The sequence below is a fragment of the Aptenodytes patagonicus genome, chromosome 7, assembly GCF_965638725.1.
Source record: "Aptenodytes patagonicus chromosome 7, bAptPat1.pri.cur, whole genome shotgun sequence".
NCBI lineage: Eukaryota > Metazoa > Chordata > Aves > Sphenisciformes > Spheniscidae > Aptenodytes > Aptenodytes patagonicus.
This window is the reverse complement of record NC_134955.1, coordinates 48,628,837-48,653,386: the sequence shown is the minus strand read 5'-3', so window position 1 is coordinate 48,653,386 and position 24,550 is coordinate 48,628,837. Positions and strand designations below refer to the sequence as shown.

The following is a 24,550-nucleotide window of genomic DNA, read 5'->3' as shown; positions in this document are numbered from 1 at the left end:
AGTCCCTGCTCTGTGCAAGTATTGGTGTTAGGGCAGCACTTCTGGATTTTGTCAGGATTCTGACAGTCATCTAGGGCTGCTCTTTCTCCATTAACTGCAGTTCCTCATCACCTCCACTTGCCAAAACTAGAACTGAGGAAAAGCACAATGGTCAGCTTCCTTACACTTCCTAGTGATACCTGCGGTAACTCATCCTGCGGCCATCTAGAGGAATGACAGAATGGAAATGCAAACTGCTAATTAGTAACATGGCTTTCCTTTTGAAATACTACATTTCTCCATTCATCCCATTTCCAGGTGCCTCCCCTGACAACCCTGCACTACACTTACATTTAGTGACTAGTGTATACTGGATTCGTCCTCAGAGGCCAGGCGAGGTACATTTTGGGCACATTTTCACAGCAGCTGAAAGCATTACTGGACCACTACTAAGAGCAGGTTGCTATTGAGCAGACTAGCTCAAAACCAGCCAGCACCATTTTGTCTTTAAGTCGAGACAGTTGCTCATACGCATCTCCTGTCACTGCCTAGTCAAGTGAAAATTACAAAGCACATTCTGATTATCTGTTTTCTTCTTCTTCCTCTGATTCTTAAGTAGTTGCTTGGGTTTTTCTTGTCACAGAGCGTTATGAGCCTGGGATGGCTATGTAAGCGGCTCAGCACATTGTGCAAGCTAATAGAATACAAATGATTATATAAATAATAAAGCTGCTGAAGATTTTCTTGTCACCGTTTTCTCTGCTCCATTGGCTTGACTTAAAGCACACATAAAAATGGCCTCTGCTAAGTGTTATGTTCATAGCATCCATAAATAAAATTAAGATCCTGGTTTAAAGAGACACTAAGAAGCTGCATCTCCTCTTGATTTCAATCAAACTGGGATGCTCAGTGCCTATGAAAATCAGGCCCAAGGCTCTGTAGATGAAAACAGAAGGATTTGATCTCTGTATGACAGTTTGCATTCAGCAGGGCAGTTTCATTTCCTATGTAAGATGCTCACATGCTCTTTTCCAGCATACGTACATCCCCTTAACTAATCCAGAGGTCAGGCAGGAGAGCAGCTCCAGACTCTGACAGCCATTGCTCACGTCAAAGGACTGGCACATAACATACAACCTCTGACACCACGAGTCGAGCATCAGTAGGATGGTAACTTGTAAGGCAGTTACGGCCACAGAACATCTAGCTCAGCATCGCTGTTTCCATGACTCCTGTATGAAAACTCAGCTCTGCCTTCCCTCTGATATTATGTGGTCATACAGAGAGGATATTATGACAACCCTCCGGGCTGCAAATAAAATTAGAACCACCCAGCCACACCCTGTGAAAAACAATATTAGTACAGAATCACAACATTAGGGAGAAAACTCTTGCAAGAAACTCTTATTCCAGGCTAGGTAGGAAGCTGACTGACAGAAAACTTAAGCTTGTTTTTCAGTAAGCTTTCTATAACACATTTTGGAGATGTCAATATCTGTATCACCGTTAATCACAGTGATCATCACAAATTCTATTAGAAGAGATAGGAAAGAAGACAAAAGCTGGCTGCAGGGCATAACACCTGAACAACAACTGCACCAAGTTTTGGATTTGGGCTGAGGCTTTATCTTTTTTTTTTTTCTTTTTTTTTTCCCCCCAAGGAGCACTATTCTGGTTCCTGCTGCTAGCCAGGCAGTCCAATCTCTATTACCCATGTGTGGATTTTCTCAAAGTTGTGGACTAACTACGTGACAAGGGTAGCCAGCCAGTGTGAGACAACATGGTTTTGGAAGCCAGCTAGCTATTCCTGAGCAATGCAGCAACTCTGCTGCATGAACTTACCAACGCAGTACACTTCAAGTCCACACACCACATTATTGCCATATCCCCATTATACCCTCATGCTGCATTCTCCTTACATAATTTACACACATATTTTATGCTACCTTCAACTTTCATTTTTCTGGTTTATTCTAACTCTGTATCTTCCTGGAAAATTGACAACTAACTATATTCCCAGGTGAAATCCAGGACCTAAAAAATATATCCTAAATAAGCTTCTGATTAGGATTTTTTCACCCAAAAATGCTGCTTAGTAATCAAAGGCCATTTATCTTTTTTTAATAGTTATTGCCTCAGTGCCTAGAAGATTGCAATGCTTTCTTCTGAATGGTTAACAGCTTACAGAAGACACCTCTCTCACTACCATGGGTATTTTTTCTGTAATCCAAGCACTAGAAGTCTGATTCTGACCATAAGCTCATGAGTTTTGCGGCTGATGCCTTCTGTCCAGCTGAATGACAAGTTTATCCTTACAGAGCTGTTGCAGTATCAGCGTAAAATTCAGCATCAGGGAAAGACATTGTGTAATGAAAGGCAGGAAAGAGCGATGACTTTGAGAAACCAAAAGCACAGAAACAAGAATTAATCTGAATTAGTTACCTCTTTGAGGCAGCCCATGAAGTTGTTGCTTACTGGAGAGCCAGGTAAATCAGCAGTACTGGGGCTCCCTCCCACGTAAAAGAAGTCATCCGAGCCCAGCATGGTGTAGTCCTCCTGCGTATAGCCCGTGGTGGTAAGGATGCCATCCACAGAGATTGTCACCTGTTCGAGGGACACAACAGACAAAGAAAATCCCAGCAATGACCTTACAATCCTGAACAGAATAAGATGCCTCCCCTATATTTTTATGTCAGTTTTATTAAGGATTTTGTTGAGATTTGGTATGTATTTTTTTAGTTCAGCCAAGCTCCATTTTCTGGTCTGCTTCACCCACAATGGAAATGCTCCAGCATCTGCTTCTCCCCTTTCTGGTGTATCAGCACTGTCAGGCTGACCCAGCAGTCTACCCATCAAGATGCTTTCCATCTATTCAGGCCAGAAAATGGAACTGTCCTTGAAAGAGATTTCTCATATTAGCTGATTTTATGATTAATTAGTATTTATTTTAATGATTACAGTTAGTTATGGTTGTTAGTAAAAAAAAAAAACCACTAATGAAGACGAAGTTGGTATTTTTTATTTTTTATGTTTCTTTTGCTCACGGCACACTGACGATCATGCATTCGGGGAGAGGGGGGAGGGATCTCACTTTCAATACATTATGGATGTGCATGCTATGTACCTAGAGAGACACACACCCACCACCCACCACAAAAAAAAAAAAATTAAAATTTAAACTTCTGTATTACAAACTAACTCGTAACCAAAATATAAATAGGAAATAAATAAAAATAAAATAAATCAAAATAAATCAACCACACACCAACAAGAGTGAGAGAAGCAGAGATGAGAAAGAAAGAAAACACAAAGCGTGCACACACTGCACTTCGACATGTCATGCCAATATATCTGGAGCCCAGAAAGATGACAGGAAAAAAGAGAGAAGAGAGAGAGAGAGAGAGGGAGGGAGAGGGAGAAGGAGAGAGAGAGAAAACTATTTCACACTTGCATGCAATAAAAAATAAAAATACCAAACAAACCCCATAATAATAAAAAAACTCAAAACCAAATAGAAATGTCCCCAAAACCTCTAACCCCAAACACATGAAGGGTGAAGGGAGACAGAAGGAGAGGGTGGTAGAGGAGTAAGTGAATTTGATGTGTTTTGCTTAGGTGGTGTTAGTGGTTTAAAGGGAAGATGGAGGAAAATAGATCGAGGCCAGGAGGAGACGGGCGAGTCACCAGACGTGGACATGCCATGCAGAGTGTACTGAAACAAACAACCGGCTGAGCTCCTGTCGGCCACGGCAGGTAGAGGTCAGAGAGAGAGAGAGAGAGAGAGAGAAAGTGAGAGAGAGAGCAAGAGGGAGGAGGAGAAAAGAAAGAGGAGGGAGGGAAGTGGGGGAAAATCAGGAGAAAGAGGACAACTCCGGCCAGTTTGCCTGTAATAGCCGTTGCCACAACAAAAGGATGAGAGAAAAAGAGAGCCTTCACCACCATGGACTAGAGGCCCTGCAGTGTTTCTGATCTAGAAACCTTCAGAGTAAAAAAACAAAAACCAAAAAGGGAGAAAAAAGCAAAATGAAAACCAAAGCAAAAGAGAGAAAGATAAACTCAAAAGCGAGGGACAAAAACCCCAACAATTTATCACTGGAATGGAAAAGAAGAACTAGAGGGATGTGAAGAAACCAATGAAAGAAATGTCTACACCCCGTTTCCAGAAGAGTTGTGTTAGTTGCTTTTGTTGCTCATTTTTCCATTAAAAAGAAGAAAAGAAGGAAAAAAAAAAAAAGGAGGGGGAAAAAAAAGTGTTTTCAATGAAATAAAAACAAAATTAAAGGAAGAAGTAAGTATAAAGGAGGGGGGAAAAAGAGGGGGTAGGGGGAGGAAAAGGCAGGTAACACACGGCAAACCCAAAAAAAGAGACAATAAGAATGATATCTACCAGACAATGTAGTTTGTTTACCATAGCGTGTCCAATGCCTGAGTGCTTTGCGGAAAAGGGGGAAGAAAGGAAATTAAAAAATCGTGAACAGAACGATTGTTAATTAAAATAACTAAAAGCAAAGATGAGTCGTTAGGGTGTTAGTACATTAGTTGGTTAGTAAAAATGACACATTGCATGAATGGTCTAGTGTTAGTCTTTCAAAAAAAGGCATGGGGCACCTGAGACACACAAAGTGAGAAAGAGGACAATATGACCAGGACTCTATGGGGAACCATGCCATCTAGGCTGTAAGGAAGAAGGGTGCTGCCTAGTCTTCCCACCCTGGTATTAGTCATTAACTTCAACCCTCATATATATTATCCAGGACTGAAGCAAAGTTAAAACAGTGCAATACTTACTCTTCAAATGCCCATCAAGGTACTTCCCTCAGACAAGAACCTTATCCTCAGAGACGTACACGCAACAGTACACAGTTTGCCCCTTCAGCACAAACCCAACCATGACTCCCTTCTTCCACCCACCACCACCCACCTACGTTCCTGCTCCTCTTCCAAGCCTCACTACCCTCAGGTGTTGCAGAGTACCACAAGCAGGCCAATATTTCCTTTGGCTGGAGGATACAGATGAAGGAGAGTCCAAGACTCTGAGTCTTCCTTCCAAGTTTCCCAATCTGCAGGTTTCTTTACAGCAGGTGAGTTTGTGACTTTCAGGAGAAGCACACAAAAATGCCTGTGCTTGGCTGTTTGCCTGTAGCTCACTTCTGTCATCTGAGAGTATAGGAGTTGAACCTCTCCTACTGTAGGAAGAAATGTGTCGAGGAATTGTGTAGGAAGAATTGTGTCGCTTCTGTCAAGTTTGAAGACAGAAGATTGACAAGATTTAGTGTCTCTCCTGTTATACTGCATCTATATTACGGAGGAGCTAGGAGAATTCACCAGTGAGTTCACTTAGTTGGGTTTAGCAGAACTTTGCAGGTGCTTTGTTAATCCCTCCCAAGGCATGCAGATACCAACTGTTCGAACCTACACATTGTTTCTTGTTTGCTTTTTAGCAGCTGGGGAACTCAAGATCTTTATAGCAGATTTTGCATGGTGACTAGTTTCAGTGTTAATAGGGAAGTGCAGCCCAAGGAGGCTCCAAGTCCTTGTTCCAGTGTGATTTAAGTTGGCAAGAACTATCCTAAATTACACAAGCAAGATCTATGCTGCCTCATGTAAAAACTATCTGCTTGCAAATTTCAGAGTTGTGCATTGACTAAGGAAATAAGTTTGTGAAAACTTCGTGGCATTGAATATAATTTTTATTATAGTCCATTTTATTTGTCTATAGGAATGAAATAGTAATAATATTCTGTACTTGGGTATAATGAGCACAGACTCCTGAATTCTTCATCAAGGAAGTCTCACTCTCAGTGATACATTGTTTTAGTAAATCCATTTTTACAAGCAAGCGAGTTGGAGTATGGGACAGGAAGGAAAACACGCTGAAAATAAGATGGAGTGGCAGCAGCAGATCTGAAGACAGACATGGGAAGTCTGACCTTCAGTCTCCTCCACTCCCCCTCCTCCTCCCACCAGACCACACTGCCCCAAACATGCTCTGAAAGCCCTGGTTAAATACAGCCATGATCCTATTTCTAGTAAAGGTTTCTCACAAGGCAGAAAGAGGGCTTAGTTTTAACTGAAATAATAAGATAAATAAACAAGGAGATTTGCTTTGACATTAACAATCACTACTCAAGGGAATCTGTGGGTTCACTTGGTTTGTCTCTAAGGAGATTAACTGCTGTGATAGGCATTTGATCTAAAAAAAAAAGCAGCACTTAGTACTCTCCTAGCTTAGCTACAAAACATTTAACAATTCCAGAAAGTACTGGGCAAAAGTCCAGCTATTTAAAGTTCTGCTCTAAATCTAGGAACAGCCAAAAAATTATGCAAATCCTCCTCCCCCTTCTCCCAATCCCAAAAACAGCAGAGGAAAAGATTAGATGGCATCCTGAAGCTGCTGATAGCCCATTTACCTGGAATTGTTTTAGCTTTGGATCATAGTCTTGGAATTTCTAAATTTTTTTTTTTAAGTTCACTTTAAAGAGAAATATATTTATCTCCAGTGCAATGTTTTCAACCAATTACAAGGAGGCTACTGATTTCCTTCTAAAGCTTCAATATTTAGGGGCAATGTTTTTTGTTGGGTTTTTTTGTTTGGTTTTGGAGTGGGTTTTTTTTTGAGGAAACATGAGCACAGCTGGAAACAAGACTTCCACAAGTGACCTATATTATGCTGCAATTTTACAGGTGAATTTATGTCAGGAAAGATGCAGCATAGCTAATTTCTTACATACAAAATTATTTAGGATATACAAAATTATATTGGATGCAATAAAGAACAAAATGTATAATTTCATAAACAAATAATCTTTGTCCTTTATTACATCTTCTATATGAAGATATCAAAGGATTTCATAGGTTCATAGATCTGAAAAATGGTTAAGGATTTTACAGATAGAGAAACTCCCTCTCATGTACACACAGACAAAACCAGGAGACATAAACTGCTGGAAGCTGCTGTCAGAATGGAGAAAAACAAAACTCCTTCATCCTGTGCTTTATTTAGAACGGTGTCTTTATCTTTTTTTGTTGTTGTTAAATGAAGCATTTATAAGGTCAAGATATAGAGTGACCATTCTTAGATGTGTCCTGAAAAATGTCCATAGCAGTTATTAATTAGTTATCGGTCATTCAAGTTCTCAATCTTTTCCAAACTCTTTATCCTGAAGATTGGAGGGGTTTAAGACTTCTTCATCCCTAGTAATATCAATTAAAAGTAAGAATGCACAGGACCTGACAGGAAGGCTGCAGCATTCAAGGTTTCTCCTTATTGAAAACTGCGGTTGAACTTACCAATAATTTTTGGATGACAACTTTCAGGAGTAGCAGGGTTGCTTCTCCTCAAGGCCTCATCAATTCCAATTTCTGGACAGTTTTAGGTTCTGAGTCAATGTCTTAATTTTGAGACTGAACTTGATCAGAAGTTAAAATGGAAGTATCCAGGGAAAAGATGACTCAAAAAAATTCCAGCCTTATTGATATTTATTGGTTGAACTGTATTCTATCATGCCTATCTATAGAATTGGACCCCAAATCACCTCTGCTTCTTATTTTTAATTTGATTTTAAGACTGGCCTTTCTTTGGAAAGAGCACAGCTATCTTATTGAAACATCCTCTCTCTTGCCCAGCCAAGTTGGACCCTTTAAGAATTCAAGATCACATGAAAACATCCATAGTGAATATATCAGGAGGATTAAAAATTTGCGGTGCTCCTTAACTGGCAAGGGACTCACCTGCTTTCTAATAATTGCCAAAGCACTGTCCTGGTCTAATCAAAGACAAAGAGGCATAGACATATTTCCATTTAACCGTGAATCAAGAAAATAAATAAAAAATCACTAGCTGAAAGATTAGGAAAAGAAAGTGAGAGCTTCCCATCCACAGTTTTGCCTGCGACCCTTCCTCACTTTCTGCTTCTTCAAGATCCAAACCAATCCTGGCGTGAAGCAAGGATGCATTTTGCTTCAGGTACATTTTCCCATTGAAAACCGATTTCTGACAAAAATAAAAAGTATGATTAACTAAAATGACCAGTAAGGTATACTGAGGTATTCAGAGACCAGCCATTCTGAGACCGTCTAAAAATAAAAAACACATCCAAAGAAGCCATATATTCTGACCATTCCAGACTGGCAAACCTCACCAGTTGGTGCATCTCTCTCTACTGGACTGATGGGAACGTTTGAATGAAATAGGATCATTAAGACCCATCCACTGCATAAGAAATTAAATTTGTATCTGCATATAAACTATTGAAAACAGACTCATGTTGCCATAAGTAAGAACCCTGCAGTCTCATGAAAGTTTGCTGACAGATTTTTTGTCAAAGACCCAGACATCCTGAGCATGTAGAAATACAGGGATTCACATGGGAGAGACAAATATCTTCAGCCCCAAACCCAAATATTTAAAAGAAAGATGTGAAATCCCCATAACAGGTAAATTATCCACGCACATCTACTAGTAGAGACTGTTTCTGATCCCTGGCACTGATTATCCTATACTCACAGATATATTTTATCTTAGCTACTGTAAAATGTTACCACAAAAGCTGTTTTCTCAGCAAACGACATTGTATAAACTTAAATAAAACTATTAAGGGTTGTGTTAATATTCACATTAATGAGCAAATAAACAGATCATATTGTTTTCACAAATTGATTTTAAAATCTTAGTTTACAAGCTATTTCTGCTGCCTCTACCAATCAGCAAGACACCAAATAGTTCCTATTCACAGTGTAAACCTCATTTATCATGCAGCGGGTGGGCCTTAGTGACTTGATATATTCACCAGCTTTCAGAGCAAGGTTATTTAATTTTATCTTATCTATTTATGTCTGAATTTATATTTCATGAGGAAGGCTTCAGGGTTTTAAGACTAGCCTACTACCAAATACGTCACCTGATAGAGTTGTCTGCTTAGAAAAGCAGCATGCAGATGTGCAAAATTAGTGGTAAAATCAGAAAAACTTTTCCAAAGTGAAATTGTAGGGTGTTGGATTGATCTGGGTTAGCTTGGCTTTTTTGATCCTTCCTCTTTTCCAGTCCTCACAGCCAACAGAAGAGTCTCATAGGCTGAGACACAAGAAATAAAGTAGAATCTCATTATAGAAAGAAGGGGGAAAAATCAAAAAGAAGAAAAGAAGAACAGAGAATCAAGAAGACTCAGAAAGACTCCAGCCAATTAATTCCAAAGCTGTAAAGTTAAAATAATTACACACGTACCCACCAGCCTGCATACCCGCACACTCACATGCACACACAAAAGAAAAGAAAAAGTAAAGGAAAAACAAAAGACTTCCAGAATTAGAATTATGACAACATGGCAATGGTTAAACCAGTTAACAAAACTGAAAGAAAAAGGAGAGAGGTGTAGAGCGTTGGCTGTTGGAAAAAGACTCTGTTCCCACAGTAATTAAATGCAACAAGAATATTACTGATAAGATTGAATCATAATTAAGGAAATAATAAAATAAAAAAGGGAGAACAGAAAAAGTGAAAAGGAAGAGGGAGATGAAAGTAATGTCACAAGTTTTTATTATTAAATCAAACTGGAAAAAACAGAAAATTAATAAAGTGGAAATGAAGATACTGCAACAGGGATAAATTCCCATCAACTAATGTTTTTTCACTGTCCTTTAGATACCGAGATCCAGAAAAGGTGGAAAAACTCTAGCAATTCCACTGAGCATCCCCATTTCTCCATTACTGTCTCCCACCTACCCATCCCAATAAAACAGAACAAAATTTTCTTCAGCATTTTCACCCCTTCACCATTACCTGCCGCAGGTTGCGTGTCACCTTAACGTCGTGCCATGCGTTGTCATTGAACTTGCCATTGACCGGCTCCACAATGGCCTCGAAGGCCCCAGACCCCAGGTTAATGACCAACGAAACTGCACCGTCTTTCAGGGCCAGGTTGACATAATCAGCTGACTTGCCAGTGTGCAGAATGAGCCCGTTGCGTTGCCATGTCTTGAAGGAGAGAGTGATCTCATCGCTGCTGCTCTGGATGGGGTTTTGCGACAGGTCATAGCAAAGGTATTCGGAACCACGGAAAGTCGCCATGTTCTCATCTCGCGCTGGAAAATAAAGGGAAACAAAAGAACTATTCAGCAGTCAACCAAGAAGAGATTTAAAGTTGTCATGAAATTTCTAAGCAATCCCACAGCACTACTGATGTTCTATACAACTATATATCATGGCATGCTAATGACTGTACAGCTCCTCTTGTAATTTGGCTATCAAGAGAATTAACGGCAGGGTCCTCGGTACTGAAGAATTTCAGCACTGTGTTTTCAGTTTCACTGCAGCACTGTCACCATAGGGACCGTTCAAAAGTATGCAGTGGAGTCTAGGAAAAGTACATTTAAAGACACTGCTATAAGACACTTCACATCCTTTTTTTGGAGAATGATGGAAAACTCTACTATTCACAACATGACCATCACATATGCGTTGTTCCAAAAGAAACCAATGTCTCCCAAAGATCAATGTTTAGATTCATTGCTAATGTCATCTGAACTTAGCTTAACCCATCTGCCAGGCAATCTAAGACAGGCATCAGAATATAATCCTGACAGAGCTGTGCCTCTCTTTCAACTGAATGACAGACCAAGCAGACAAGAGAGCCACATGAAGTATCCTATAGTTTCCTTCTCTGAGAGCATGAGGGAAGCCCACATAAAACATTTTGTCCACAGCCATAAGTAATGATGTTGCTGGTAAACACGTCTCAGAACTTTGCCTGCTTGATCACCTTATCCAGCAACTCTGTACTAGACAAGCATATCTTTTTCACACAGCAAAAATAAATATGGGGGAGTTATTCACAGCACATGACATGAAATATTTCCTCATTAAGAAAAAAAATCTCTTTTGTACAATAAGAAAAACCACTGAACTAATTTCTTAGCAACTGGAGGCAGCATTTGAATACCATAGAAATCCTTCATGTGAGCTGGAAGTCTGCTTCCCAGTACCTGGGCTTCCACAGTCACTCAGAGCCAGCTCTGCTGCCGTATTGCGCTCACGTGACTCAAGCCAGCTGTGTACCCCAGTTTTGCCCAGTGGAAGAAATACAGGACGGTGATAGTAAAGCTTGCAGGAGGGCTGTCTGTAGCCCATTCCTACTAGTGCCATCTGGGGGAAAATGGCACATACAATGGAGTCTATACAGATCCCCCCACTCCGTATTGCAGTGCCTTTGACTCCCAGCTGTGAAAGCAAGTCTGAGCATGAATAACTAGATGGTACAAGCAGTCAGGCTATCATTGCTTACAATCCGCTGCGTAAGGCAAGTGCTGTTGCTATTGCCATTGACATTAATAGCATTTTTCTGCTTCATTTTGTCTCATTTAGTAATCCTAACACAGATTAGCCAGAATTTATTAGTACAAGACTGAAGGAAAAATACTTGTTGTCATAGCCATTCTTGAAAAATAACTACATGGTAAAATCTGTGCCCTCACAGCGTGAAACAGTGGTGACAAAACAGCATAGTGTTGCAACACGAACATATATCATCCTCAAGTGATAGGTCTGCTTTAAGCAGAGACTTTTGCAGCCTTGATTGAGGGTATCACAGAATGAACTCATTAAAAAATCTAGGCACTTTGAAGGCAGCAGTAATGTGTGTTTGTACTTATGTAAGCAAACCATGTGTCTATACACCCCTGCGAGCAAACAGTAAGACAAATTGCTCCATGCAACAATACAGGCTGGGAGCCAACTGGCTCAAAAGCAGCTTTACAGAAGATGACCTGAGGGCCCCAGTGGACAAGCTGAGCACAAGTCAGCACTGCCTGCCCTTTCAGCAAAGGCCAGCCACATCCTGGGCTGTATTAGCAAGAATGCAGCCAGCAGGCCGAGGGAAGCGATTCTTCCCCTAATGGGCCCTTGTGAGATCACATGAGGAGTACTCTGTCCAGCATTGAGCTCCCCTGTATAAATATGGCTTCAACATACTGGAGTCCAGCAAAGAGCTACCGCAACACTCAGGGTGCTGGAGTAGGTGACGTGTATGGAGAGGCTGAGAGCTGGATTTGTTCTGCCTCAAGGGGAGACAACTCAAGGGAAATCTTACTGCTCTCTGCAGTGACTTAATGGGAGAGCATAGAGAAGACGGGGCCAAATTCTTCTGAGAGGTATGCAGAAGAAGGATGAGAGGCAACAGACACAGCTGGAATACAAGAAATTCTCATTTTATATGAAAAAATGTTTCATTTTGAGGATGGTCAAACACTAGGAAGGGCCTAGAGAGACTGTGAAATCTACGTCCTTAGAAATACTAAAAACTTGATTATGCACAGTCCTGAGCTGCCTGCTCTAACTGAACCTTCTCTGAGCTAGTGGTTGGAGTACACGGCCTCTGGAGGTCCCTTCCAAATCACTTGGTTCTCTGATTCTATTCTGAATACATTTAACTATCACAGAGGAGTGCATATGCTTGTGTCAGTGTTCAACCAGCCTAAGCACAGAGGGCTGATATTGATTGCAGTTCCAGAAGTCAGAGCCAAGCGCTTAACAACCCTCTCCACGATGATAATTCCCCTGCCTAGTCACTCCTGATCCATCGGAAGGGAACGTGTTACAATCAAGTCGGACACATGGTCTATGTACCTGCGGGTAATTCCCATCAAATAGCTGGCGTCTGAGGGCAGGAGTTAAACACGATCATTATGACTGAGCCTTTTTCCCACAGCCGTAGATGTGTGAAGGACTGAATACACATTTGACGTCTTTGGGAAGGGGGGCAAGGGGGGTTGATTGTTCACTCAGTAGAAGACATATTAATAGGGCTCATTTACACTTTCTCAACCACTTAGATGAAATCTCACTGGTCTGCTCAGTACAAAGGAGAAGGCAAAGAGTAGATTAGAAATCTAAACAGTAATTTAAGGCAACCACTGCAGACTCATCAAAACAGAGTAGAGAAAATTCAGAGACATATTACTCTTACTTGTACTGCTGGTTTTAATATAAGGTGCTATCAACCCAGCCCTGTGTGCAACTACGTCACCTGCCTGTTTCTTCCAGTCATCTGCTGCTGACCCTTGTCACAGATGGGATTCTGGACCTGATCCATCTTTGTATCCTTCCTGTTCTTGGAAGAATGTCACCTATTTCTGTTTCATCTGTTTTTATGTTTTTTTTTTTAATTCCTCCTGTGACTGCTCTGGAAAAACATTCAAATTTGCAGATCACCACACACTAAAATCTCTCTGGCATTCACTGGCCAATCCAAATTCACGCCTGTCCACCCCATGTCTCATAAGCACAACTCCCAAGGTCAACATACTCTCTAAAACTGTATTCTCCAAACCACTAATTCCTAAACAGTTTACCAGTGGCCATGTGGATGACTGGTTTACCAGTCTCATGAAAGGCCTTAGTGCACAGATTAGGCTCCAGTTGCCGAAGAGCTTGACTGTATTCCTCCAAGCTACAACACAGTAGCCTGTGTCAGGCAACATGAAAGGCTTTTTACCCAGCACAGCCTTTCCATGCTGTCCTGCCTGTTAGGAAGCTCTGACATATGTGATGGCTGTGACCATAAAGCATAGGAGAATTACCAGAAACCATGGAGGGGAAAAAGGGATACAGGTTCTTTCCACAATGTATGAAGAGAAAAAGCCCTGAGTAGGCTGTAGGTCTCACAGTGTTTCTGTATGCCTTCAGGCACAGTCTGGTGACGTCTGGAAGACCAGAGAGTGGTGAACCGCTTGTTATTTGTTAGCTCATGACCTGCTGTACATTTCTGAAGGCTCCAAAAATTGCACTGTGATATTTATGGCTTCTATATTCTTTAAACAGTGGTAGTGTACCAAGGAGCCTCTTCATAGCAACACAGCTAACCTAGAATAGCTAAACTTAAGGCCAAACTCAAGGTCAACAGGAATCCTTGGTTTATGTTACATGAAGCAATAGATCAGGCTTAGACAGGTGGACTCTGCGCTGGGTCAAAAACTGGCTGGACGGCCGGGCCCAGAGAGTTGTGGTGAATGGAGTTACATCCAGTTGGCGGCCGGTCACGAGCGGTGTTCCCCAGGGCTCAGTACTGGGGCCGGTCTTGTTTAATATCTTTATTGATGATCTGGATGAGGGGATTGAGTGCACCCTCAGTAAGTTTGCAGACGACACCAAGTTGGGTGGGAGTGTTGATCTGCTCGAGGGTAGGAAGGCTCTGCAGAGGGACCTGGACAGGCTGGATCGATGGGCCCAGGCCAACTGTATGAGGTTCAACAAGGCCAAGTGCCGGGTCCTGCACTTTGGCCACAACAACCCCATGCAGCGCTACAGGCTTGGGGAAGAGTGGCTGGAAAGCTGCCCAGCAGAGAAGGACCTGGGGGTGTTGGTCGACAGCCGGCTGAACATGAGCCGGCAGTGTGCCCAGGCGGCCAAGAAGGCCAATGGCATCCTGGCCTGTATCAGAAATAGTGTGGCCAGTAGGAGTAGGGAAGTGATCGTCCCCCTGTACTCGGCACTGGTGAGGCCGCACCTCGAATACTGTGTTCAGTTTTGGGCCCCTCACTACAAGAAGGACGTTGAGGTGCTGGAGCGTGTCCAGAGAAGGGCAACGAGGCTGGTGAGGGGTCTGGAGAACAAGTCTTATGAGGAGCGGCTGAGGGAACTGGGACTGTTCAGCCTGCAGAAAAGGAGGCTGAGGGGAGACCTCATCGCTCTCTACAACTACCTGAGAGGAGGTTGTAGCGAGGTGGGTGTTGGTCTCTTCTCCCAAGTAACTAGCAATAGGACGAGAGGAAATGGCCTCAAGTTGCGGCAGGGGAGGTTTAGATTGGATGTAAGGAAAAATTTCTTTACTGAAAGAGTGGTGAAACATTGGAACAGGCTGCCCAGGGAAGTGGTGGAGTCCCCATCCCTGGAGGTATTTAAAAGACGTGTAGATGAGGTGCTTAGGGACATGGTTTAGTGGGCATGGTGGTGTTGGGTTGACGGTTGGACTCGATGATCTTAGAGGTCTTTTCCAACCTCAATGATTCTATGATTCTATGATTCTATCAAACCCTAGTTTTGCTGGGATGTGAAACCCTGTATAAAGTAAGTGATATTAACTTGAATTGATGAACTAGCTGTTCAAGTGTGACAATGTAACTGCATAAAATAGCGTTTACTTAAAACAGCATTTAGAAGTTTGGAAACTCTTGATTTATATGTGATTTGCAAGATTTAATTTTTAACTCAGTTAATTCTAGACAGATTTACAAAAATTGGAATCTGAAAGCAGGTTAGCACATGTAAGCAATTAAATCTTCCATTTCACTTGCTAATATTAATCTAAACCCATTATTTATTTTCTAACACATTCATATAACTAAATTCTCTGCAACAGCTGGGATTTGCAGAGATCTGAGACCTGTACAAAACTCCACATTCAGACTTAAATCCTTGACATATTCAAAGCCTCACAGAAATCACCAGAGTAGAAGCAAACCCCAGGATCTTCAAACTGACCAACACAGACCTTTTTCTTGAATTAATGGAGTCATCCATCACTTTAAGAAGTGGGAAAACGTTATCCTTTTCTGACTAATCACTAACAGGCACAGCTAGCACATTAAGCAGTTACCATCACCACCCCATTGCAAAGACAATTTTGCAAGTCTCAGATCTACACCTATTCAAATCCCCAAATCAGCTATCAGTACATACTGCAGGCTGGTAGCAAGAACAGAAACAAAAGCACAGCCAACAACTACCTAAGCCAAGCTCCTGGCTCTTCTCATCCCTGTAGAAACCCAGTTTTGCCGAGTCTCAGGTTCCCAGGAGAGGTAAAGACTGGGGATCTTTCCATATTGTGTATGGCTATACTGCCTGTTCAGGAGAGCCAGACGGTAATTTTAACGTCAGTTTTTATGTGCAGAGCTGTTGCTATGTGTTCCTGTCAAAGCGCTTTCTACAAAGGAGGACTCAAATATACAGAATTCACAGCATCACTAGGAAGTAAAGAAAACCTTGGCATTTTGATTTATGTATGTGGAAACCAATGCACAGACATTTTAATGGATTTACTCATGGCCACCAAGAAAATCAATAGTAGAGGAAGCATTTGAGTTCAGGAGCTCCTAGCTCCCCATCCTGGTCTCATTCCACAGGTTCTCATACATTTGTGGGAGGGAAACCAACCTCCTGTTTTTCTCCAGTCCTGCCAGGAAGTCACCCCAGCAAAGAGCGTGGAGCAGAGGAGCCTCCAAAGTTTTGGATGATGCCTGGAAATAAATACTGCATGACTGTGAAGCTGAAAACAGCAAATCCTAGGAGCACTGATTCTGCCCAAGGGCATGAACTTTAATACTCAACAAAAGCAGCACCTCATGTAACAAGATTTCTGGCCTCAGACACAATTAGGAAATATTTAGAAAAGTATGAAATGGACAGCAACTTTCCAGAAGTCTCCTGAAGAAAACTTCAAGTAGCTCTTTTAGAAACAAAAGTCAGCTGCTCACCCTCTCACCTTCTATCAAAACCCACTGCATTAGAGGTGTACTCTGAGGCAGTCCCTATCTCACTGGGGTTTGGTTTACAGCCAACATTGGAGCATGTCTTCTATCAGTGAGAAAAGCAAACTCTCTGCGCTGCTTCAGAATTAATAACCACTCCAGTGTTCGGTGGGATTTACCTTATCTGAGTGGTTTGCTGTGCTTTGCACAGAAGAGGTGGTGCTGTCTGATAATCTAGGAGTGGTCTAACACTGTCAAGCATCAGGCTTCTCTGCCAAAGCAGTGAGCATTAATGACGGAGGCAGCAGAACAGCCAGGTACTCCCTTGACCTTTTGTCAAACAGAGGTCAACATGGAAAATAGTATTTACAGGAACCTTTTCTCCCTACCATTTAACAGTTCTCTATAACTTCAGAAAATCCTACAGGTATGGAACTTGTCTTAAGAAAAAAAGTGCTTCCAAAGTTGGCCACTGACCACAGAACTGTTATTAAAATAGAGGACTACCATCCACCACAGCAGGCAAAACAAACAAACAAACAAACAAAACCCAACCTCACTGCGAATCCAGAATACAGAAGGAAAAATATCAATGTACTCAAAAGCTATTGTGGATAGATAATTAAGTTAGTGCAATAAAGATATATTTAATATTATATATTTTAAAAAAATAATTTTTATATCTATATGTATATAACACAGTGTTATATAGCTACACAGAAGGCCTAAGTGCAAGGAGGTAAAAAAACGCAGAAGTTCTCACTGTTGGCATGAGTCCTGCTGCTTGAACGATGAGCACTCCTCGCCTGAGGACATGCTAGTGGAATCAGTAGAGTATTACAGCAGAGCTGTGGTACTCAGTGGCTATGAACCTACTGCACTTGGGCATCAGCTATGCTTTCAGCAGCATGACATTTTACACAAGGAAACTATCTAATTTATTTCTGATGGGATGACTGGCTAACATCATGATCCTAGCAAGCACAATTGAACTCGGTGTTTCTGGGAAGAAATTTTGTGGCAGTCTTCCTGTACTGCTGAAATTAACAGGTATTCCTGCTTTGTCACTGTATAGCTGGGTAAGGACATGACTAAATGTCTTCGTGCCAGCGCACGTATCTTTGCCTCCTTTCTATACTAAGTATTACACCATAAACAATAGACCTAAAGTTTTAAAATTCTAACTGAGCTGTAGGAAATCTTTTCACCCAAGCCATAATGAAGTCTGGAAAGAATAAATTCTACATATGAAACATGTGAACTAAGGGCAAAATAGACTTAGAAGCTGTTCTAGATGATGAGCCATTAGAGATCAAGGCATGACCTCCCAAAGGATGGGGCAGAATCCCAGTTTGGGCAAACCCCTATGACCTGTGCTAGGAGGTAATTCTGTTCTGGGCAGAAGAGTTGTCCTGAGAGTCACCTATAATAGATATGATCCTCAACAACGTTACAGAACAACGAACAATTTATGTTCCAAGTCACTTTCACATGTATCTGATGTTCCCTCAGAGGTTAGGGGAGGAGAAACTGTACATCAAATGTCACAGAAAATAAGTCAGCCAAGACGTCTGAAGGACAAAAAAGGTGAACTATTTCCATCACCCTCCAAAAGAGTTGTCCAGTGACTGAATGCTGAAACCCTAATGAAAGCCCCTAGAAGCAGTCAAAGCAGCTCACCCAGATTCATGTTATTAAAACAAAGCCAGATAGTTTAGTAACAATCAGGCTGTTATTTTAAAGAGATGGTGACAGACTCCAGTAATAGCTAAACAGCAGATTACTGCATCTTCCATTAAGTTGTCCAAATCCTTTTGTTGCATTCCTCCTTTCTAGCCTTTGGGCAAGAAAAATAATACATCCAAATAGTTCTGTTTGTTCTATTCTGATCATTCTTCACACCACCTGATTGAATCAGTGACACCACTGATTCAACCCTCTCATAAAGACCCATGCTCTCTCCCTCACATATACACTTCTGTGGTCTCAATAGTCACAAGCAAATATTTGTTTGAAAAGTCCTACAGAGCTTATTTAATTATTTAGATACATAAGAAATAGCGTGCAAAACATTATTCTATGCACGGAGCATCTTCTAAGCATCACTAACAGTGATACTGATACGTGGAAGCTTTGAGAGTCATATATACTGCATTTTTACTCCATAAACTGTTAAGTAAGAACATCTAAGTCATCTAAATGTCATAATGAGATGACTGAACTGATTGCATTGATAAAACCTTTAAAAAAGAATATTACTTCTAACTTCAAGGAAATTATGGGAATAAATTTTCAGAAGAAAAAGAATTTTTGCTGTTGGGAAAAAATTTTCTGTAAAATCATAGAAAGAGGTTATAATGGAGAAGATTAAGTGCTGAGCTGGAGTCCCACAGTAAGAAGAGTAGTTTCCCAAATGCTTACTAGCTTTAAACCGTTCTGGGTAATGTTAGATTTTCCAGAAATAGTATCATTTATTGTTTTCTCAGGCCCCTCATTCTCACTTATCGTATCTACATAATTTGTAACTTGGAAGCAGAAAAGAATCATAGTAACAACATCAGAAACCATGTAGGTAAGAATCAATGGAGGACAACATCTCTTATCATGTTTAAGAGATGCAAAGAGCAACATTAGTCTAGAAGCCCAAAGCAACGGTGAGATGCACTCAACAGTCAGTGCTCTTTCAGTGCTGAACTCAAATTTTGCACATAGTGTAGCAGCTCTGATCTTACCCAAAAAGCTCATTCATCTCACCGGTAAGAGCAAAGGAAGCATTATATTACACCAGAGAACGCCAAGTGCCTAGCATGAATCGTGCCCTCTCCTCTGTTATCTGCTGCTTTACACATTACCCTTTGAGTCTAAAGGAAAATGTTTGTTCAAAGGTCCTCAAATTTAAGCCCAGAAGAGATCAAGGAGACTTGGCAATACAATGAATGTTTGTCTTTTTGTCAAACCTGACTAATCTATTATTTCCCTGAGCTCCAAAGCTGTTAATGAAAACAGGAGGAAGAACTGCTTTCTCTAAACATACTGCACAAGAGCTTCAGAGCTGCAGGTTCCACCTCTGCTTGCTGCTGCCTATGTCCTTAGACGATGCTCTTTGGGCTGGCTCCAACACAGAGGAGGCTCTGACCCCCCACACTGCAAACCATGCCTAAGAAGTCCAGAACCAGCCCTGCAAAGTGACGTAGCTCTCCTGATGAATTTGGGCCACTGCACAGCAAAGAGTGAGAGCAAAGGGAGGGAACAGGCATGACAGTGCCTGAATCATTAACCCAAAGGAAGGAGGAATATCTTCTAGGCTCCTGATCCTCAAACAGTTGACATGTACTATCTAATGGAAAACGCATAAAGCAGTTTCCATGTATCACTTTCACATATCAATGATAGAGCTAAGAGTCTGTTAGAAGCATGACTGCTTTAAATTTCTGGAGTATGCATCTATTAAATATACAGTTGAAGTTCATACCATCTAAACAAATGGAAAGTTATTTTGCTTCTCAACCCTGGAAGACTCTTCTTCACTCAACTGTATATTGTTGTCCTTTCAACAAAATCTCTTCTGAGAGGAAAAAAAACCATCAGATGTAACACAGAAAATCTCCTAGTTAGTCCACATATTCAGCATAGACAGAGATTATTTACACCTAGATTCATCAGATTCGCTACTGACTCTCTAAACCACATTTTCTGTCTTTTTCTGAAGGGAAGCAGAAAACAGAAGGGTCTGAAGAAGAATCTGAACCTGTGTGAATGAACAATTTACTACAGAAATCACCCACCAGCATCATTTGCTCCAATACCACACAAAATAGCTGAAAAATGCATTCATAAAATATTTAGCTAAAATATTTTGATGACAAAAGTATTAGTATGTCCTGGTTTCGTCTGGGATAGAATTATTTTCTTTCTAGTAGCTGGTATAGTGCTGTGTTTTTTATTTAGGATGAGAGTAATGTTGATAACACACTGATGTTTTAGTTACTGCTGAGCACCTGAGCAACAGGTGCCGATTGCTACCACAATGGTGCACCGGCGGCAATATCGCACCAACCGAGACTCCTTGATTCCCATCCATAACCTGATTCATCAACTGGAGAGCCAAGGAGTGATCAGCAAGACTTGCTCACCCTTTAACAGTCCCAGATGGCCAGTGCAAAAGTCTAATGGAGAGTGGAGACTAACAGTAGACTATCGTGGCCTGAACGAAGTCACGCCGCCACTGAGTGCTGCCGTGCCGGACGTGCTAGAACTTCAATATGGACTGGAGTCAAAGGCAGCCAAGTGGTATGCCATAACTGATATCGTTAATGAGTTTTTCTCAATCCCTTTGGCAGCAGAGTGCAGGCCACAGTTTGCTTTCACTTGGAGGGGTGTCCAATACACCTGGAATCGACTGCCCCAGGGGTGGAAACACAGCCCCACCATTTGCCATGGACTGATCCAGACTGCACTGGAACAGCGTGAAGCTCCGGAACACCTGCAATACAGTGTGTGGGGCAACACGGCAGAAGTTGGTTTTGAGAAAGGGAAGAAAATAGTCCAAATCCTGCTGAAAGCCGGTTTTGCCATAAAACAAAGTAAGGTCAAGGGACCTGCACAGGAGATCCAGTTTTTAGGAATAAAATGGCAAGATGGACACCATCAGATCCCAATGGATGTGATCAACAAAATAACAGCCATGTCTCCACCAACTAGCAAAAAGGAAACACAAGCTTTCTTAGGCGTTGTGGGTTTTTGGAGAATACATATTCCAAATTACAGTCTGATTGTAAACCCTCACTACCAAGTGACCCGGAAGAAGAAGGATTTCAAATGGGGCCCTGAGCAACGACAAGCTTTTGAGCAAATTAAAGAGGAGATAGTTCATGCAGTAGCCCTGGGGCCAGTCTGGGCAGGACAAGATGTTAAAAATGTGCTCTACACCGCAGCCGGGGAGAATGGCCCTACCTGACCCTCTGGCAGAAAGCACCAGGGGAGACTCGAGGTCGACCCCTAGGGTTTTGGAGTCGGGGATACAGAGGATCTGAGGCCCGCTATGCTCCAACTGAAAAAGAGATATTGGCAGCATATGAAGGGGTTCAAGCTGTTTCGGAAGTGATCGGCACTGAAGCACAGCTCCTTCTGGCACCCCGACTGCCGGTGCTGGGCTGGATGTTCAAAGGGGGGGTCCCCTGTGCACATCACGCAACTGATGCTCTGTGGAGTAAGTGGGTCGCACTGATCACACAACGGGCTCAAATAGGAAACCCCAGTCACCCAGGAATCCTGGAAGTGATCATGGACTGGCCAGAAGGCAAAGATTTTGGAATATCGCCAGAGGAGGAGGTGACGCCCCACTGTATAATAAACTGCCAGAAAATGAGAAGTAATATGCCCTGTTCACTGATGGGTCCTGTCATCTTGTGGGAAAGCATCAGAGGTGGAAGGCTGCTGTGTGGAGTCCTATACGACAAGTCGCAGAAACTGCTGAAGGAGAAGGTGAATCGAGTCAGTTTGCAGAGGTGAAAGCCATCCAGCTGGCTTTGGATATTGCTGACCAAGAAAAGTGGCCAGTACTTTATCTCTACACTGACTCATGGATGGTGGCAAATGCCCTGTGGAGGTGGTTGCAGCAATGGAAGCAGAGCAACTGGCAGCGCAGAGGCAAACCCATCTGGGCTGCCGCATTGTGGCAAGATATTGCTGCCCAGGTGGAGAACCTGGTTGTAAAAGTCCATCACATAGATGCTCGCGTACCCAAGAGTCGGGCCACTGAAGAACATCAAAACAACCAGCAGGTGGATCAGGCTGCTAAGATTGAAGTGGCTCAGGTGGATCTGGACTGGCAACATAAGGGTGAATTATTTATAGCTCAGTGGGCCCATGACACCTCAGGCCATCAAGGAAGAGATGCAACATACAGATGGGCTCGTGATGAAGGGGGGACTTGCCCATGGACACTATTGCACAGGTTATCCATGAATGTGAAACATGTGCTGCGATCAAGGAAGCCAAGTGGTTAAAGCCTCTCTGGTATAGAGGATGACGGCTGAAATATAAATATGGGGAGGCCTGGCAGATCGATTATATCACACTCCCACAAACCCACCAAGGCAAACGCCACGTGCTTACAATGGTGGGGGCAACCACCAGATGGCTGGAAACATATCCCATGCCCCATGCCACCACCCAGAACACTATCCTGGGCCTCAAAAAACAAGTCTTATGGTGACATGGCACCCCAGAAAGAGTTGAGTCAGACAACGGGACTCATTTCTGAAACAACCTCATAGACACCTGGGCCAAAGAGCATGACAATGAGTGGGTGTATCACATCCCCTGTCATGCACCAGCCTCCGGGAAAATCAAACAATACAATGGACTGTTAAAGACTACACTGAGAGCAATGGGTGCTGGGACGCTCAAACACTGGGACACACATTTAGCAAAGGCCACCTGGTTAGTCAACACCAGGGGATCTGCCAATCGAGCTGGCCCTGCCCAGTCAAAATTTTTACATACTGTAGAAGGGGATAAAGTCCCTGTAGTGCACATAAAAAATATGCTGGGGAAGACAGTCTGGGTTATTCCTGCCTCGGGCAAAGGCAAACCTATCCATGGGATTGCTTTTGCTCAAGGACCTGGGTGCACTTGGTGGGTGATGTGGGAGGACGGGGAAGTCTGATGTGTGCCTCAAGGGGATTTCATTTTGGGTGAGAATAGCCAATGATTTGATCTGTATGACGTTAATTGCTATATAATACTGTATGTCATCACTACTATGGTCGCTATGTGCCATATCAACAGTATTACAGTAAGAATCACCCTGATTAATGCAGAATGAACTTTGATGAAACCGAGCAAAGTGCAGCCATCATAGAACCAGATAAGTGCAGTGGTGATGGGATCAAAACTGGCTTCAGCATGCAGCAATCCCACACCACAGACCATCTCTCCTGCCCTGAAGGACTGTTATGACAGATGGAACCGAAAGTCATGGACTAAATGAACTGAACAAACATTTTATAGAGATGGCTTGTAGATTAAGGGAATGATATCTGTGTGTATATATCAAAATACAGGAAAAGTGGTGGTGATTAATTGGAATGTATAGGAAAGTGTGGGACCTGGGCATGACGTGTAGAATAAGGGGTGGATATTGTCCTGGATTCGGCTGGGATAGAATTAATTTTCTTTCTAGTAGTTGGTATAGTGCTGTGTTTTCGATTTAGGATGAGAATAATGTTGATAACACAGGGATGTTTTCGTTACTGCTGAGCAGTGCTTACACAGAGTCAAGGCCTTTTCTGCCTCTCACACCACCCCACCAGTGAGCAGGCTGGGGGTGCACAAGAAGTTGGGAGGGTACACAGCCGGGACAGCTGACCCCAACTGACCAAAGGGATACTCCACACCATATGACAACATGCTCAGTATATAAACTAGGAGAAAAGCTGGCCGGGCGTCCACTGCTTGGGAACTGGCTGGACACTGGTCAGCAGGTGGTGAGCGATTGCATTGTGCATCACTTGTTTTGTATATTCTTTGATCATTATTATTATTTTCCCTTTCTTTTCTGTCCTATTAAATTGTCTTTATCTCAACCCACCAGTTTTACCTTTTTATTTTTTCCCAATTCTCTCCCCCATCCCACTGGGGGGGAGTGAGCAAACGGCTGTGTGGTGTTTAGCTGCCTGCTGGGTTAAACCACAACATAGTACTACAATAATGAAAATGAATAAATAAGATGACATATGTCTACAAAAGATTATAGCATATGGTTGGTAACATCATTTTTTAAATTGCTCACCAAAATTGATCTAAATGACAAACTACAAGTATAGAAGTCAGAACCTGAGCATTTTATCCTTGACTTTGCCACTGATTTACTGTGCGACCTGAGGCACTTAATTAACCTTAGCTGCCTCCATCTGTACTACAAAGATAACAAAAATATAGGTTAAGTCCTTGAGTCCTATGGGAAAAGAACACTCTACGAGTTTAATAAAACTTCTCTGCACAACAAAGACATGTTCCACATCTGTGAGGAGAAGCCACATGCCAAACCAGTGTATATGCAGTGTACAGAGTGTCCTGAACATCCTTCTCTCCATCTATTTTCCGTTGT

General features: G+C 42.2%; 1 protein-coding gene across 18 annotated transcripts in view; it reads right to left on the bottom strand.

The window, feature by feature from the left end:
• NRXN3 (neurexin 3) overlaps positions 1–24,550 on the bottom strand; it is a 1,062,297-nt gene that overhangs the window by 767,785 nt on the left and 269,962 nt on the right. For 17 of the 18 annotated variants that reach the window (XR_012995937.1, XR_012995938.1, XR_012995939.1 and 14 more), the window contains 2 exons: positions 9,758–10,059; positions 2,422–2,583 (listed from right to left, as the gene is read on the bottom strand). Coding sequence is in view for 15 of the 18 variants with exons in the window: in XM_076345216.1 (XP_076201331.1) it covers positions 2,422–2,583; positions 9,758–10,059 (464 nt within the window). In the remaining 3 variants the exon portion in view is untranslated. Of the gene's footprint in view, positions 1–2,421; positions 2,584–4,387; positions 4,404–9,757; positions 10,060–24,550 lie in introns of those variants that run through there. The other variant, XM_076345207.1, reaches the window with a different exon arrangement.